General features: G+C 36.3%; 1 protein-coding gene and 1 non-coding gene across 4 annotated transcripts; one reads left to right on the plus strand and one right to left on the minus strand.

Annotated features, from left to right (window-relative positions):
- Positions 1–927: 927 nt before the first annotated feature.
- fam114a1 (family with sequence similarity 114 member A1) lies at positions 928–15,628 on the minus strand. Of its 3 annotated transcripts, none has more exons than XM_038272841.1 (13): positions 15,475–15,628; positions 12,768–13,085; positions 10,361–10,445; positions 9,042–9,274; positions 8,098–8,232; positions 7,781–7,933; positions 7,566–7,704; positions 5,651–5,736; positions 4,164–4,364; positions 3,938–4,077; positions 3,655–3,727; positions 2,564–2,617; positions 928–1,974 (listed from the first exon to the last, which is right to left on the minus strand). In XM_038272841.1, exons 1-13 carry the CDS (start codon positions 15,541–15,543, stop codon positions 1,849–1,851), a joined length of 1,812 nt encoding a protein of 603 aa, XP_038128769.1. In that variant the 5' UTR covers positions 15,544–15,628; the 3' UTR covers positions 928–1,848. The 3 variants fall into 3 exon arrangements, with proteins under 3 accessions (XP_038128769.1, XP_038128768.1, XP_038128772.1); XM_038272840.1 differs by having other exon boundaries at positions 7,527–7,704; XM_038272844.1 differs by having other exon boundaries at positions 7,527–7,704; positions 15,373–15,506.
- Positions 15,629–15,835: 207 nt separating this feature from the next.
- On the plus strand, positions 15,836–15,907 carry trnap-agg. The gene has a single exon. It is a non-coding gene; the product is annotated as a tRNA-Pro (tRNA).
- Positions 15,908–16,816: the final 909 nt, after the last annotated feature.

The raw sequence follows: 16,816 nt of genomic DNA on the forward strand, positions 1-16,816 counted from the left end.
CTAGTTCAAAAAACGTTGAAAGACACCATCATTTACGTCCAAACGACGTCTATATTTGATTTTCAGATAATTGAAAAACCATTGAAAAAGCAACGTCTTTTGACATCTATTATTGGACTTAAGTGGGACAAAATCAGACTGACTAAACACAGCCCAGTTTTCAACAATTATTTCTAGACAAAATCAAGACTATGAGGGACGGACCAGATTTAGCCTTAAAAAAAAGAATATCTAGTGTTTGAAAGGTACTCAGGATCAAACAGGATTTCTACGTCACATTGGTTTAGGTCATAAAACAATACTAAGATGGTTTATTTTAAAACTATTATGGTTATCTTTGATTCTGTAAAACTAGTGCAAAGGAAATGTGGTATTGTACAAATACATGCAGCACTAATACAGACAGGAGCTATGGGTCTTTTCCCCTTTTCAGAATTTGTATGCTTATTTTGTTCCTTCTATCTTCATTACTGCTCCACACCAGTATTTACTCTAGTATACACTAAATCAATGGCTGTCAGATTATTTATTTTGATGGCTATGGATTTTCCATAACATTACAAATAATTAATAAGCAAAATGCTAAAAATTCCTTATCATTTCAGTTAATTAAAACTATTCTCTATTTATATTTACACCATGATGTGTTTTAAATCATATCCCAAAAGCACAACAAAACCACCATCTGCTGGTGGATAATATTGATCGATGTTTACATTCAGCAAATATTATGTGTCATATATAATTAAAATTCTCAGTTATCAAAGTGAGTAAAAAACTTTAAAAAGTATGGGGAAAATTGAAAAAGTATTTTTGTTCAGATACCTTTTCTTTTGTGCGGTTTATTTGTCCTTTATGCTAAGCTAAGCAGCTAAAGACTCCAGAACTAAAGAAATGCTCTTCCTTTTTTCTATCAAAAGATTTCAGTGATGTTAATATATTTTATTTATTTGCAGCAGCACAAAAAAAAGAAAACATTTAAAGAGTGTTTTTACACATTCAGTGGATATAATATGGGGATAAAATCCATACACCGAGCTTAACAAAATACATGGTAGTGTCGCATTGATATAATTTAACATCAAAATAAAGTTAAAGCAACTTGAACAAAAACAAAACAAAAAAAGGCACTATTTTCAGTAATGCTACCTTTTAATTTTAAACCGGAGGAAAAGGGCAAAGGAGCTGACATTCCTATTTTTGTAATGAATGTAAGAATTATGAAGATTGATTAATTTTAATAAAATACTTTATCAGTCTTGTTTTTAGTTTTTCAACAACAAAAAAACATACTTTTTTAAATGTAGCACGAACCCATCATTCAACTACAGATTAAGGGGAAAGAGGACAATTCTAAGCAATGATAGACTCATAATCAGAAATTGATTAATGCATTGGTACAGCATTGCTTTGACATATCAATCTCCTTCAGTTCTGTTTTTATTTGATGGTTTCCAGATGAGTTAAGCTATTTAATATATTGTTTAAGAAAAGTCAGCAAAAGCTGGTGGGCAGCATCAAGTCTTAGTGAGAACTAAAATAAAAGCCCATTAATGATGAGAAAGATGTGATCTGAGCCTTTCCCCCAGAACAACTTTATGGAACTAAAGAAGTGTAACCTCATTAAGTACGAATCTTACCTGTAAAACAGACAGGTTGTTAGTTCAGTAAGAAGCCGATAAACACATCTGCATCTGTGCCTTTCTTATATGTTAATAATTTATCTGTTTCCTTCAAGAATTTTTATTCTGTCAGTCACGTTTCTCCTGTGTCACGGCACATTTAAGCACTGAATAGTTTGCATTACTTTACAGCTGTACATTAGGACAAGCAGATGCACTAAGGATGTCAGTGCTGCAACTGTGCTGTTGGCTCTGCAGCAGGTTGGCGTTGTTGGCTCTGGATGTGGGAGATCTGCAGGACTGGCAGCAGCAGCTGAAATGCATTATGGATGTAGTTGGTGCTGTTGGTTCCCTGCAGACAGAAGAGACATCATTCTTTTTATACTTTATCGCGACCATCAATCAAAAAGCTCTCCAAATGCTGCAGAAAAATTCAGGCAAACTAGCAGTATGGTATAACTAACAATTATGGGACACCTTTATTATGCAAAATAAAAAAGGGGGAAAACTACCTAGATTCAGCCTCAAATAAGTCTATTTAAAACTTGATTTAAAACTATATTCTTTACAATGGATTATATTGGGAGCAGTAAAATAAAAACCTTACTCAAGTTGCTCCTTTGCTTTCATGCACTGGATTACACAAATAGTATTCAGAATGAAGTTCATAATAGCACACATAGGAAACTGAACAGATCAGTACTGAAGTAAAATTTTTGTCATGTCTGCAGATCAAGTTCAGATAAATAGAAATCTTTTTTTATCAGAATCATTTTACCAATAAACATGGCCCCAGAGACACCAAAGCTCTGTACCTCCAGACCAGCAGAGCCATTCTAGGCTGTCAACTTCAATCAGACACCATCAGCCCAAGGCTGTGATGACTTTTGTTTTTTATTCCCTGTATTTCCATTAAAACTGCTGAAGAAAACAAATCTCACCTCCTGCAGGACACTGTCTACAAGTGGATTTAGCTCCTCTGCTTTCCTTTGGGCCTGAAAAAGAAACAGCAAAACAGATGGGATTACCCCAAGATCAATAAATCAATCAGTGCTCTTGCTCTCTCCAGGGTTTTTCCATCAGAGGTCTATATATGGGTGCCAAACACAACAAGAGACACAAGAATGAGGCAAAAAAACATCAAAGACCGATTTTATTATCATATTAAAATCATCCAACAAACATTTCCTGCTCAGAAGAACCTTTATACAGGATTTCCTCTGATGTGTGTTTTACTCTTGCTGCTGGGGAGCTGCAGTCCTTCATCAGGAGATCCTATACACAGAACGCACTAAACACTGATCGCTGCTCCAAACTAATCTAACTTCCATATTTTTTTTTTGTAACAATCACTTTCAGAGCTGATTTTGTATAAATGGGAGATTCATTTTTAGCTTAAACATGCCCATTATCAGTTTTACATCTATCCTGTTGGAGTTCACACTTATCAACAAGTGCCAAATTAATAGCTCAGCGATTACTCAACAGGTAATTTCAATGTTGTTTAATAAAAAAAGCTGAAAATGTGTATTTTTTTGTGCTTTTTTGCAAACTATGGACTCAAACTGCCCTGCGATAGACTGGCGACCTGTCCAGGGTTTACCCCCAACAGCTGAAGAGCTAGTCCAATCTATACCAGAAGCTTTAAAGAGATGGAGGAGAAGGAAAAGGTGGCCGTAACCGAAGCTTCTGTATCAACATTTAAACAAATGATGAAAGAACTTACCTTATGTTAAGCAAAATATGTAAGCATCCTTGGTAACAGAGGAAAATAAGATAAAAATCCAAATCTAGCTGCCTGTTGAATTCAACAAACTATGTACAAGATGGAGGACACCATCTGATGATAGGGAGGTCCTAATCAGCACAGCCTAAAAATATTGATTTGACTTTAAAACCAAGATAAATGTAACAGTCTGTGATCTTCTGGTGCTGTCACATCGCAGGTAGAGCAGAGTGGGTACAGGCCTGCTCACTGAGCTTGTTAGAGATAATAATAATAATAACAGTCCAAACACAAACTTTAACCTACCCCGAGCAGAAGAAGTGAACCAGAGAACCTCTTGGTCAAACAGTCTACCTCCTTACACATGGCACATGTCAACCTGAGATAGAAAACAAAACAAAAACTACATTATGTATCATTATGTATCAAGCCAAACCATTTTAATATTCAATAGAATCCTTCGCCATAGTTTTTCCATCCTATGAAACTGTTCTAATTTTCCAATAAAAAAAAAAATACATCCAAAGGCTTCCTCATTCAGCTGCACTGTGCTCATAGTGTAAAGCAAATGGAGCCAATAGGCTCATACTTGGTAAGGATTTGTGCTTGATCCCTTGCAGGTTTCTCCTGCTCCTGGCCATGAAGGATGAGCTCTGCCACCTTGTGGAGCTGTTCGATACTGCGGGCCGTCACTTCAGCCAGACTGCCCACTGATGACAGGTAGATGGCCTACAGAGAGGAAGGAAAATGATGCTGAATGAGCACATCCTATCAAATGATGCTATGGAGGAAACTTCAAGATTAAAATCTTTCACCTCTACAGTTCGGAGGTCACCATCTTTTGCTTCTTCTCCCTCAATGCTCCTCTTGTCGTCATGTTGCTCCTCCTCATTCGTTTTCTTCTCTTCCTCTGTGTTCTGGTCATCATCATTCTGATCTTCTTTGCTCTCTGCAGAAAATGCTTCTCCTCCTGGCTGCTCTACCTTGCTCACCCATTCATGGGCTCTCAAACGAGCCTGCAGATGCATAATTACCATGCATCAGCTCCACGTGCCGAGAAATCACTGTAGTGATGGATGCTAATGAGATGCATGGACATGATTCCACGCTAATGCCTGTCTATAGAAGGCAACATGAATTATTTAGAGGATCTTTGAAGGAGAATACTTTTTTTTCCTCCCATAATGCCTGCAGCAGGATGTCATCTGGGCTATAGGTGAGTGGCTTTGTGTATCTGATTTGGTTTGCAAACATCATTTGTCTGATTGGATTTTAAAGCTAATATTTGCCTGTTTGCAATAATCATTGTTTTTCCAGAGTATCTGTGTGAGGAAAGGATCAAACATTGGTTTCCCTGTGGAATAATGGACTCCTCTGTCCTCCTCAGACTGGGAGACAAAACGTTTTTACAAAGAATTTCTCCAGAAGACAACTTTTCTGGTTTCTTTTTTTTTTACCTGAATTATTTAGATGCATTTTTTGTAACTGAATTTTTTTTATACAGGAATGAATAACTCAAATTTTATGTTTTTTAAGAAGCTTTCTTAGAAATAATTTTAATGTCACCAACAGGTACCCGTCGACAGGCTGCAGCCATGTCCCGAATTCCTCGTTTTCCAACCACTTTTGTTGAAATTTTTGGCAAAATTGTTTTTATAAAAATTTTTTTTAATGCCAATTATGGCCTTAATTTAAACAATAATAATTTAAATTAATTTGAATGATTTTTAATGACCCGCGGAAACCCTGTCTTTACAATACATATTATAAAAATGTATTTTAAATAATTCCAAGCCTAGAAAGGCCCATTTTGTCAAGCGATTAAACTGATTACCTGACCATCTTGGGCTGGAAGTTAATAGAGCTATACAAATTTTTGGACTGCATCTAAGCCATCTAATGGTTTTAGCTGAATAAATCAGTGAAAAAAAACTTGTCTCCAAGGTTAGATAATACAGAGGTGGGCAAATCTTTATCAGCACAGACTAAGCGTCTGCATGGAGCAGACAATTTGCTGAATACTTAACACATTTTAATAAAATGCAGCAGGCTGGCTAAGCTGGAGTTTAAATGTTGTGTGCTGCAGTGTCAGACGGGGTCATAAGGTCATTCTGCGTGGTTGCTTAATTAAAAAAAAAATTACCTGTAGCTTTAAGGTGATAGTGGTATGCTTCATGCTATGCATTAGTGTTCAGTTTTGACTTTTACTCGAAATATTCAGCTTTATTTCTGATTCTTTAAAGTCAAAAACATGTTTACACCTATTGGTGAGAGTGGATGGGCGTGCATGTTAGTGTGTCACCTTGTTGAGTTTGTCTGGCGTCGCAGCAACATGAAGTTCAAACAGCAGCTCAGTCAGAACACTAACAAACTCCTCCCCATCAGCAGCTGACAAAACAACACAATCATTTCAGCATGTTAAATTTAAACAGGTATATTGAAGGTGATCATGCAGCGGCCCACACTGAGGGATTAAGGCTTTCATGTTTTTCATGCTGGGATCAAAACGAAGAGAATTCACCTAAGCTCCGATTCTTGTATGCATGCTGAATTCATCTCACCTTCTGTGCTACAATTATATTAAGATCAGAAGATGCTCAGCACACATGCAGATTAAGAGTCTGGATCTGATTGCTGTAATCTTCCTTCAAGGTGGTAATGTCAATGTGTCGTCAGCCCCTGAACACCGACATTGGATCAGGCAGTCTGTGTCTAAACTGTGCACAGCTGTGACAGAGCCTCACATTTTTCAGACCTTTAAATTATGAAAGGATGGTGGGTTTGTGGTATATTTTAGGACCAAAAGCATTTTGAACTTTCAACATAATCAGTAAAAAAAGATTTATAGCTCTTTGCAAGATGAATAATAATTTGTTAATACTTGAGGGACGAATCATCTGCTTTCTAAGTTTTATTTTCTATAAAAAAAAAAAAAAAAATCAATAATAGAAGTATTAAGACTTAAACAGATATATGTGATGTAACTGTGTGTTGTCTCACTAAAAATGATTTGGTTCTTACCAACATACAAAAAAACAAAGCATAAGTATTACATAATTTATCTTGTTTAAGACTAAATTTCATATAAGCCTAAATTTGTCAGGTGACATTATCTTGCAGCATGGACAGAGAACTGTACATGTTTTATATTGTGATAAAAGATCATTTATGGCTTAGAAAGAAATGTTTTGAGTGTTAAATAATTACCGACAGCAGCAGGAGGCCATACGCTGCTAACGGCTTGTAACCTGAAGCTTGGATTTGTCTAAAGTGAAAAATTCAAACTGGAACACCTCAGAAATCAGAATAACAAGTCTCTAAGTCAGGTCAACAAGACTATACCGACTTCCTTACTCAAGGTGGCTGCAACTCATATTAACAGTGGTTAACTTTCCTATTTTAGCTGATTTTTATCATTTATGGGACATTTCATCGGTACAGATTATTAGAAAAGATGTTTCAGCATCTTGGCACAGCTGGTTAAGGGATGTACAAAATTTAAATAAATATAACGTTAGCAAGTTAGTCGTTTATTGAAGCTGCATATGTCTGAAGCAAAAACTGGAGCCAACATTTCTGTTAATTAATTCAGTGAGGGGGAAAAAAATCTAATTTCCATTAAGAGATCATCTAATGGCGGCATAACCAGACAACCCCAAGACTTTAAGGTATGCTTTATTTTTCAGGTTAGTCGATCTGTTTTATGAGCTTTTAACCTGTATTCCTTGTCATTGAAGTTCCTTTCTCTGAGGCGCCCTTCAAAATGAGACAAAAATTAATGCCGTGTCAGTAATAAGCTTTTTTTCTTTCCTTTCAGCATGAGATTATGAGTCCTCTATAATATATTAACTTATTTTAACATCTTTACAACAAGTTTTTTAATTGTAATTATGAGGTGAGGCGACCATGGTTTGGAAATGATTGAAAATAAAAATGTGCAATTTAGAAAAAAAAATGTAAATATTAAAAATATCTTTTGAAATGATTGTGCTTCATGTTTGTTTGTTTTTTATTTTTTTTCAGTATCATAAAGGTCTATGGAGCGACTGGATTTTAACATTTAGATTTAGATTAATGTGCCTCTACTTCCTTTAAGCAAGTTTGGGAAAAACAACACTGCCTGATCCTGGGTCAGCGTCAGAGGCTGCCTCTACCTCTGGCTGCTCTGGATCACTCACATATGGGGGTGGAACAGTGTATTTGGGAACTTAGATCACCGTTATCCTTCGTCTCTCCTCCCGTTTCCTCCCCCTCTTGTTCTTCATCTTGCTTGATGAATATCTCTTTAATAAAAATCAGCTCCTTCTTCACTTCCTCCTGCTCCTCCTCTGTGAGGGAGGAGAGGAATGCTTGGACCTAAAAACAACAGATGCAGCAGTTTTATATTCTCTTCTTTCTGACCGGATGTTTTCTCATAAAACCTGGGCTTTACTTTGGCCTCGCTCTCGTTGGACAGGATCTCCAGGGCTTCGAGGTGTGACAGACCCTGGTAGTCATCAAAGAGAATGCCGTAGTGAGCTGTGGGAGCGCTCAGCGGCTGGTTGCTTAGACGTGCACGCTCCTTTTCCTTGGCTTCCCTCAGCATCTGCAGAATCAAAGTCAGCACAGTGGGGTCACCTTGGTAAAACTACAACTATGAAGACATCTCTGAGTTATTTTATTTATGGAAACCAAACTTAACAAAAATATCAGAGTAGTAGTTATTCCTCAGGTAGAGTAATGAGTGCAGATAATTATGCAGCTGCAAACCTGACTCAGAGAGGCGGTCTTCTGCATCAGAGTCTTTGTCTTTTTAAAACCCGGGTCACTCTCGGCCAAAACATTCATGGTCTTCTTACCGATGAACTCCAAGGCATCCAGGCCTCCGCTGATGACTGACTTACCCTTAAAGACGAGGGACAAATGGAGAAAAGCTCATCATGGTGTATAGTGTGGCACCCATTAATATCTTGCTGTAAAAGCAATGAGCTGCAGTTTTGTATTTTATACATTCAAGAAAAACGATTAAATGACATTTTATTCATTTCTCGTCTTACAGCAGTTTTGACACCAGCGCTGCTTGGAAGCAAAATTCCAAACCAAACGATCTCAGTTGGGAACTCCTGGCTTATCAAGGTGAATGCATACCAAGGTTATTATCAGTAATTAAATAATGAAAACTGGACTTAAAAAAACCCAAACATTTTTGTTAACTGAAATATAAATAAAAATTAGACATTGCAAAAAAACAAACAAATAAAAAAAAAAAACTAAAAGCGTGTAAGAATGTGCTTAGTATTTTCCATTAATGTCTTTATCATTGTGCATTCATATGAGGTCTAGTTTCCTGTTGCTGTTTTTGCTTTTTTTTTTGCCCTGCACTATGCCACCAGATGGCAGGTTTAGCAGTCAGGTTATTTGTTTTGTGTAGCTGTTTGTCCTTATCTGGGATTTTATTTCCATTATTATAATTTTTCAGTCTTGCCCCAAGCAATGTATGTCATATTAAATAAAACACTAAAGCTAAAACTGTAACTAATAACAATTTCACTTTTTTTAAAATTAAAAAATAAAACTAAAGGAGATCAAAAAAAGCACTAAAAACAAATTAAAACTAAACTAGAATTGAAAATCAGAAGTCAGAACCAAGTGAAAAGACTATTTAAACCTTGATGATACGCACATCCCAGATTCCTGCATGTTTAACCACTCACAGTGTTCTGTACAGCGTGTGTGATTGTGGAGAAAACCCCCCTGCCGGTTGATGCAGCAGGAGCAGTGCTTGCAGGAGACGACTCCTCTGAGCTGGATCTGTCAGGATCTCCTCCCCCATCTTTCTTCTCCCCTTCTCCCTCATCCACCTCCTCTAGCGCCTCCTCTCCTACAGAAGTCTTGTGGAGTCGAAGAGCCTCCCCTGCCTTCACCTTAACAGTTGTCAGGCTGTGCCCTGAAATAAGGGACAATGGGGACAAACAGTCATGAGGACATTTGTTTTATTGTTCTGAAAATCTCTGCTGGATCAAGTTGGAGCAACAAACAATTATCAGCTCTAAACATTGTTAATGGGAGCAAATATCTGTGGCCCAATAAACATCCTCTGTGTCATTTTTCCATTTTATATTGATTTAACCTGGTTTGACACACGACTCGGTTCTAAGAAAGAAGCACTTATATCAAAATGAATGTTTCTTATCACATAAAAAAGGGAGACGGTGATAGATCATTTCCAGATCTTTCCAAACATACAGCAGGTCCCTTAAAATTAAACTGAAAAACCAACAAATCTATTTGGGAAAATTTTCTAATAATTTCAGAGCTGCAATAACCTGGTAGCATAAGAGTTCACATCCTTAAACACATAGTTTGTTGAGGCAGATTTTCAACCAGTTTCAATATTCAGTAAACTTCATCTGCTTGTCATGAAACTCTTACAGGGTTTATATCTCACTGTCACAATGAATCATTCAAGGAAAAGGTACAAACTATTTGCTCTTTTTTATATAAAGCATGGCTACAAAAGAGGAGAAAATATAGTTCAACAAAATGTCGAAAAAACAAACCTTAAGGATCACCAAAAAAATGAAACAAAACACAATAAAACACCTTCCCATCAGTGAAGCATGGTGTTGGCAGCATTATGCCGTGGGGTCACTTTTCTTCAAATGGAACTAAGAATATCAAATAATAAAAATGATTCCTTAACCTTTGTTAGTTTAGGGATGTGAACACTTTTGCAACTAGCTTAGAGAAAATGTTTTTATTTTTTTACTCTAACGTTGACGATTTGGCCTTTTTTTCCAGATTGAGCTTATTTCACATTAAAGGTTGAGAAACTAAATAATTTATTATGATCTATTTGTCCTTTTTTTTCCCCAAACAACCTGGATTTATAGGAGACAGGTTCAGAGCGTGGCCGGCTGAACATTTTCCAGACTGGAGTAAATTATAAATTCCTCAGAAACAATTGCATAAAGCTGACAAAAAAGGAAGATGTAAAACTAAAGAAGAAAAGCTGAGGAAAAGGAAGACATACCAACACTGGAGGTGGCACTGCTTAGAAGTGATTTCCCCCAGGTACTCCAGCCTCCCCACCCCTGTTCTTTCTGCTGGACTGATGTCTGCACATAGAAACAGCACAGCAGCAGTCAACAAACTGCTTTGTGAGAATTGAATAAAATTTACACAAAGTTGGATCTAAAAGTCTTTTTAGATTCCAGATTAAAACAAACAAAACAAGAACGAAGACATTTTTCAAAACTAAAAAACTTAAACTGCTCCCATTAGTATTTCACAGGTAAATGAAAACTTCTGTGTGCTCCAAGTTTACTGATGCCACATAGAGAACACAGCATCCGGTCCCCTGAGAGACCCCAGACAGTCAGGTTCATCTAAAGCTTGTTTCTGTTTGGGAAACTGAGACACCCTGAATCCAAATATCAGCAGCGAGAAGCAGAGAGGGGACTCCAAAGATCACTTTACTGTTACATTGCTTACTACACTGTGAACAAAGGCATACAGGTGCAAACAGATATTTGCAGAAAGAAAAGACAGTAATTAACCAATAGCAACCAAATTGGGGATTTCTTTTTATTTTTTTATCATTTAATCAACCAGTGAGATTAGAATTCTCTTTTTCAAGGCAGACCTGCTGAAAAAAAATAAATAAATGAGTAAAACAGTTAAAAACCATTACATGTAGAAATGACATCAGGAAAGACTATTTGAGAAAACGAAAAAAGCAGAAAGTTAGTTAGATCACACGGAACTTAAAGCATTGACCATTTAAAGAGATCATCTCTAAAACCATGCATGTAGCTTCAAATCACTTGGGGAGCACTAAGATAAAAACGTTTTGCAGGATGTTTCAAGTTATAAAGGCTTGGAGGGGAAATAACTTTTTTTCCCAAGTTTGTTGAAAACATTTAGGACAGATAGCAAATACTAACTAACCACTGAACTCAAAGAGTATTTGCTTTTCTAGGGATGCACCGATTACAGGTTTTTGATTGATCACTGTTTACCTATCTTTAAAGTTCAGTTTTATAAGTTTTCAAGACCCCTTCAATATTTTAACCTTATTTGAGAAACATTAACCGCTATCGTTGAAACAACAAAGTTCAAAACCCTCCAAAAACTGCTCTCAAATATAATTTGAAGTTGAAAGAATTGGCAGTGGCTGATTCTCAGACCATTGCAGCGATGACAGTAGTCAAAGCCTTCCCATCTGATATTATAAACCACAGTGATGGGTCATACTGCGTCAGTTTGTTATAAATCTTAAGGCAGAATGATTAACTGTATCAATCTCAGGCGAACAGTCCATTTAGAAGACCCATCTGTGTCCAAGTCTTAATTTCTCTACTGATAATTTCTCCTAATGTTAAGATCTTAAGATCAGCTATTTGTAAAGTGCAGAAGTATATACTGCAGCAAAACTTTTAAACCTGATGCCACCTCCCCTGTTCTTCACACATGGGATGGTGTTTTATGTTTGCAAGCAGATGGTCATAACACACATAAAGGAAAACTTAAAATGTAATTTGGGGTGATGGATTCTTCCTCTCTGATTGGCCTTTCAGTCCATGCTGTACTTGTTACAAAGTAGGTATTTAACATTTTAAAAAAATAACCTCACATTAACATTTTAACAGACAAAACTTCAAAAGACCATTTACAGCATGCATCCTCCCTTTGAATCTTTGCTGTCAAAGAAGGGAGGGCGTGTTTGAGGTGTTATTTTAAGTAAATCTAAAGGTAGATCATCTAACCATCTCATTATTCCAGCAGTTAGCTAATAGGCATATTTTTGTTAATCCTCACTGTTCAAAAATGAGGGGAAAAATTAATTTACGATGAATATAAAAAAACAAAACAAGATCACGTAAGTTTTGTTAGATATATATGTTGAAAATATTCCAAAAAAGAAAAAAAAACAATCCACTAGACTTAGTTTCCAAGTTTGAAGACGTTTCGCTTCCCGTCCAGGAAGCTATAAATATTAACCGTTTACTCTGCTTTATATAAGATAAAGAATGAATTTGTCTTAATACCTAATTTGAAAACTCTGTGGTTTAGTAGCAGGGAGCAGCAGCCTTTAAGAAGAGCATGATAAATCCTGGCAGTGCGTAGCTTTAGGTGGGAACACTTTAGATTGGGGTCTTTTTTTAATGTCTGCACTCTATGATGGCTAACAAGGAGCAGTGGTCCAGGCCTTAGGAAATTGATTCTCTGTATTTTTTGCTCATTTTCAAGAATTTAGTTATACTTAAAATACTTATATAATTAAAGATGTTTTGATTTGGCTTTTTGCATCACATGTAGATCACTCCCTCAAAAATAAAGTGTTGAGGTCATGCAGTTTTTTCTGTTTTTAAACCCCTTTAGTGAGTGTGATGCATAAAGAAGCTAAAGCAGAATATATGAAAACCTTCACTACAAACCTTCTCCTCCTCCAAGCTCTCTGGATCTGGCTCCAGGCTCACTGCTTGGTCGCATTCAACCACCTGATCCTCAACAGGAGCCTCTGACGGAGCCTCGGGGGCTTCAATATTGGTTGTAGCTTCCACCTGCGCCGTCTTCATAGCCGAATCAGGAAAGTCTCCGCTCTCTGTGGGGAGAGACGGCTCCAGTGTAGCTGTCGGTTTTTCAAGAAGTGTTGAATCATCCTGAACAGGATCGGCGTGGGGAGCATGTTCTGACGGAGGCCCGCTGTTGGAGCATGGCTCTGGATCAGAAGGAACAGCCTGAGACATGGTATCCTGGAAGAGGGAGCAGCAGGTTAACTGGTATAATGTGTACCTCTGATCTATCACTGAACCTTCAGCTGTTAACATGAATATACTCCAGTGCAAAAAACTACCTTCAGCGATCAATGCATCCCCTGAAAATCAACAAAACTACAGATAAAAATGTTTATTTGCATTAAAGTTCAAGAATTTTTCACCAATCATCTAAAAAAGTGAAATTAACTTTTTATAAAGGATCACTACTCCAAATCTTTATTTCTTATGATGTTGATGATTAATGAAATGAAAAAAAAAAAAAAAGTCATGGGGAAGACTGCTGACTTCATACACAAACACTTCACAGGGAGGGGAGGCTACACAGTTCAGTTTCCAAGCATATTAACAGAAAAGTGGAAAGAAGACATGTTGAAGGAAAATGTGCACTAACAACAACAAGAAACATAAAAAGTCGACAGAGGCTGGAGTTGAAGCCTTAAGAGCCACTTCACAATGTCAAATATGGGCAAAAAAAAAAAAGCTACTCCTGAGCCAGAGACACTATATCAGGGCTAAAGAGAAGAAAGATAGACTGTTTCTCAAAGTACAAAGTCCTGTTTTCAGATGAAAGCTATTTAATTTGGAAAATCAAGGTCCCAGAGTCTATCCAAATGTGTAAAAGTCACCTTAAATCTCTGCCTTATTTCCTTTTTTTTCTCTCTCTCGATCACTGTATACATGTGGATGCACTGTATACATCCCATGCCCTTTTCCCTCTTTTTGGCACCTTCGTTCGTGTATTGACGACATCTTTGACAAGTGAATTTCTCCACTGTGAGATCAATAAAATCTTATCATCTGTTTGAAGTTCAGTGTGAACTAGGGCTAGAAAATTCATTGCATTTGTAGCATAATTACAATTTATATAAAAAAAAAATTTCTAATCACATAGGCTTTTAACTTGTGGTCACCTTCAATATAAAGGGAGTTAAACACTAACTTTCCCCGTTTCAAGTGGCAGTAATATGCCACATAGACGGGAATAGAGAGTTGCAGCTTGTTTGCTGACCAATGCATGCAAGCTAAAGTGAGAAATTTTCCACAAAAAAGTTTATTCGAAAGACAATGGTCTCTGGACAAAACAGGGCCGATGAGGGAGCTATAAAAGCAACCTGGCTTTTCCTTAGAGCTTCACACTCCACACAGCATTAATGAGGTAATTCATGCAAGACAAGGGCCATCCACTTTTAGAGCGGATAGAAATGGACAAGATTTTTTTTTTATTATTATTTGATATTACCTATTATAAGGTAATATCAAATTCTATGTATACCTGTGAGATGCATACCTCTATTCTTTACCCGATTTGTTTTTTTTAATGTACCTGTACAAATCTCCAACAAGACTGAAAGATTTGACCTTTAAGAAAAGCTTTAATCAGAGTAGGGTTTGTTTTTTTTAGATTAAAGGACAGCCTAAGTTAAAAAGAGTGACTGAAGTAAACATGAGCTCAGCATGAAGGCTGATTGTTTCTAAAGATTTGAAATCAATAAATCAAAAGGCTCCAGTTAGCTTCTGTTCTAAACCCTGATTTTTTTTTTCTTTACAAGCAGCCTGTTTTTTTTTGTTTTTGTTTATATCATTCCATGGAAACATTTGTGTTCGTTGTTTAAAACTTTCAGATAAAACTTTTGAAGTTTTGCCTAGTTTTCCCACCTTTAATTTAACATGACAAATCAGTGAACTATGTCGCCATCTAGAGGTCAGTTGGAGAAAGTACACCCATATATTAATTGTTTTCAATCAAAACTTTGTTTCCATCAGTCTCTTTTGGATTGATGGAAACAAACTAAGAAAAAAAAAAAACGTGGCAATTCCAATTCGCTGCAAATGCTCTTCATTATATATGATACTATAATTAACTGCATTTATCCACAGTTTTATTTTAAATCAAACAAGTATCCGAATGGCCTAACAAACTGTTTGAATACACGTATAGGATGTGGCCCGAATCAACACAAAATAACACAATGACTCTTTAAAATGCACGAAATCTAAATATCACTGAGCATTTTATGAATAAATGCTAATATTAAAGAAAACAAAGCCTTTACGGGACTTACACTACATTACCATTGAATCATTACAAGTTTAACGGCAATGTAAGACAATCTAACATATATATATAAAACTGTTATATACGTATAAAAACATATTTTTATACGTTTCAGACATTTACAAAAGTCTATTTTTCTAAAGAAACACCTAAGACACTTTTAGTATCTAATCTAAGTAACGACAATATGAGTAAACAGTTATTTTCTTGCTAGTTAAGGTCCTGTAGAGATGGCAAACATTTTAAATTCTGAAAAGAAACACAAACAGTGTTTTGTTGCTCCAGAAAGAGACAAGGGCTGCAGCTCACCCGTTTGGTGCCAGCCAGCGGCTCTTCTTCCGCCCCGCCACGTCGGCAGGCCGGGGTCAGTGACAGCATCAGAGAGTCACACTGGTCAAGATGATTCCCTTCTGCCCAAACACAATTCAGGATGTATACAAGCACCGCACTCACGGACCTCAGTTACAACTAAATACACTGCACTTTCCGGTGTATTTCAGGGTCACGTCATCAGGAACATTTCGTCTTAGTAATCATGATATATATCCCATTTTAGCAGGGATACCAAAGTGTGTGAGACATAAATAGGCTAGACACAGGGGCAGCTACACGCCGCCATAAAAAACAGTATCCGATACAAAAATTAAAGAGAACACGTCTCCTTCCGTCTGGCTCGTTGGTCTAGGGGTATGATTCTCGCTTAGGGTGCGAGAGGTCCCGGGTTCAAATCCCGGACGAGCCCTCCTTTTTTTTTTTATTTGCTATCAGAATAGTTCGGAATTTCTTTATGTTACATAGTTTTGGGGTGGATGTTTTTATACTCGGGAATACATCCGTGCTCTGCGTTATTAAAAGAATCGGCCTGATTAAGAATAAGAAAAAACAAAGCTGGCGAATCGAGTTTCATAACTAACTTATATCAGAAGCAAAAAGAGAAAAAAATAAAATAAAATAAAAGATTTTTATTTCCTCTGTAGGTTAAAAATTGCTTACTTACAAATTAAACTTGTAATAGCTGTACAAATACTTAAAAAAAAAAATGTTTCACCAAACTAACAGGACTTATTTGTTAACATGTTTCTCATGTTAGATATGAATTAATAGATAGATAAAAAGTTCTACTTTAATTGCAAAAACATATCTATGTTAACGCAATATTTTTAATGTTTTCTATTACTATGCTCTGATATTCAAAAAATCATGGAAAGAAATCAGTCCAATCCAATATTTTTAACCAATACATTTATTTAGTGGTATAATAATAATTGAATGTTCTTTAAAAAAATGGAAAAATTACATAGACCTGTAAATTACAAGGATATGTTCACAGTTTAAAACAGTTCCCTTTGAATTGCCACCGCTTAGATTAAAAATATATGGTTTTTTAAAGACACAGCATGACAGAAATGTATACTAGAGTATCAAAAATCATGCGTAATAAAACCATTAATTGCCCTTTCAATTCAAAAATGTAAGTATATCACAACTTGCATGTGCATAGATAAAAAAAACAAACCATATACAAAGCAAAAACAATGTACTGAGTATCAGGGAGCAAATGCAGATCAGTTGAGCTGCTACATTCGGTATAGTATTTATGTAAATGTGAATAAATGAAGCTTTGCACCATTTAAAAATTGACAAACCGTGA

This window comes from Cyprinodon tularosa, unplaced genomic scaffold (assembly GCF_016077235.1).
Source record: "Cyprinodon tularosa strain WSP-4 unplaced genomic scaffold, ASM1607723v1 ctg841, whole genome shotgun sequence".
Lineage (NCBI taxonomy): Eukaryota > Metazoa > Chordata > Actinopteri > Cyprinodontiformes > Cyprinodontidae > Cyprinodon > Cyprinodon tularosa.

Bases quoted from the DNA above. Each gene is read 5' to 3' on its own strand.
- fam114a1 (XM_038272840.1), bottom strand. From the start codon at position 15,543: ATGCTGTCACTGACCCCGGCCTGCCGACGTGGCGGGGCGGAAGAAGAG. The intron at 8,233-9,041 runs GTGAGTGGTTAA...CTCGTCTTTAAG, and splicing joins CACACGCTGTACAGAACACT to GGTAAGTCAGTCATCAGCGG. The intron at 2,618-3,654 runs GTAGGTTAAAGT...TTTCTTTTTCAG, and splicing joins GTTCACTTCTTCTGCTCGGG to GCCCAAAGGAAAGCAGAGGA.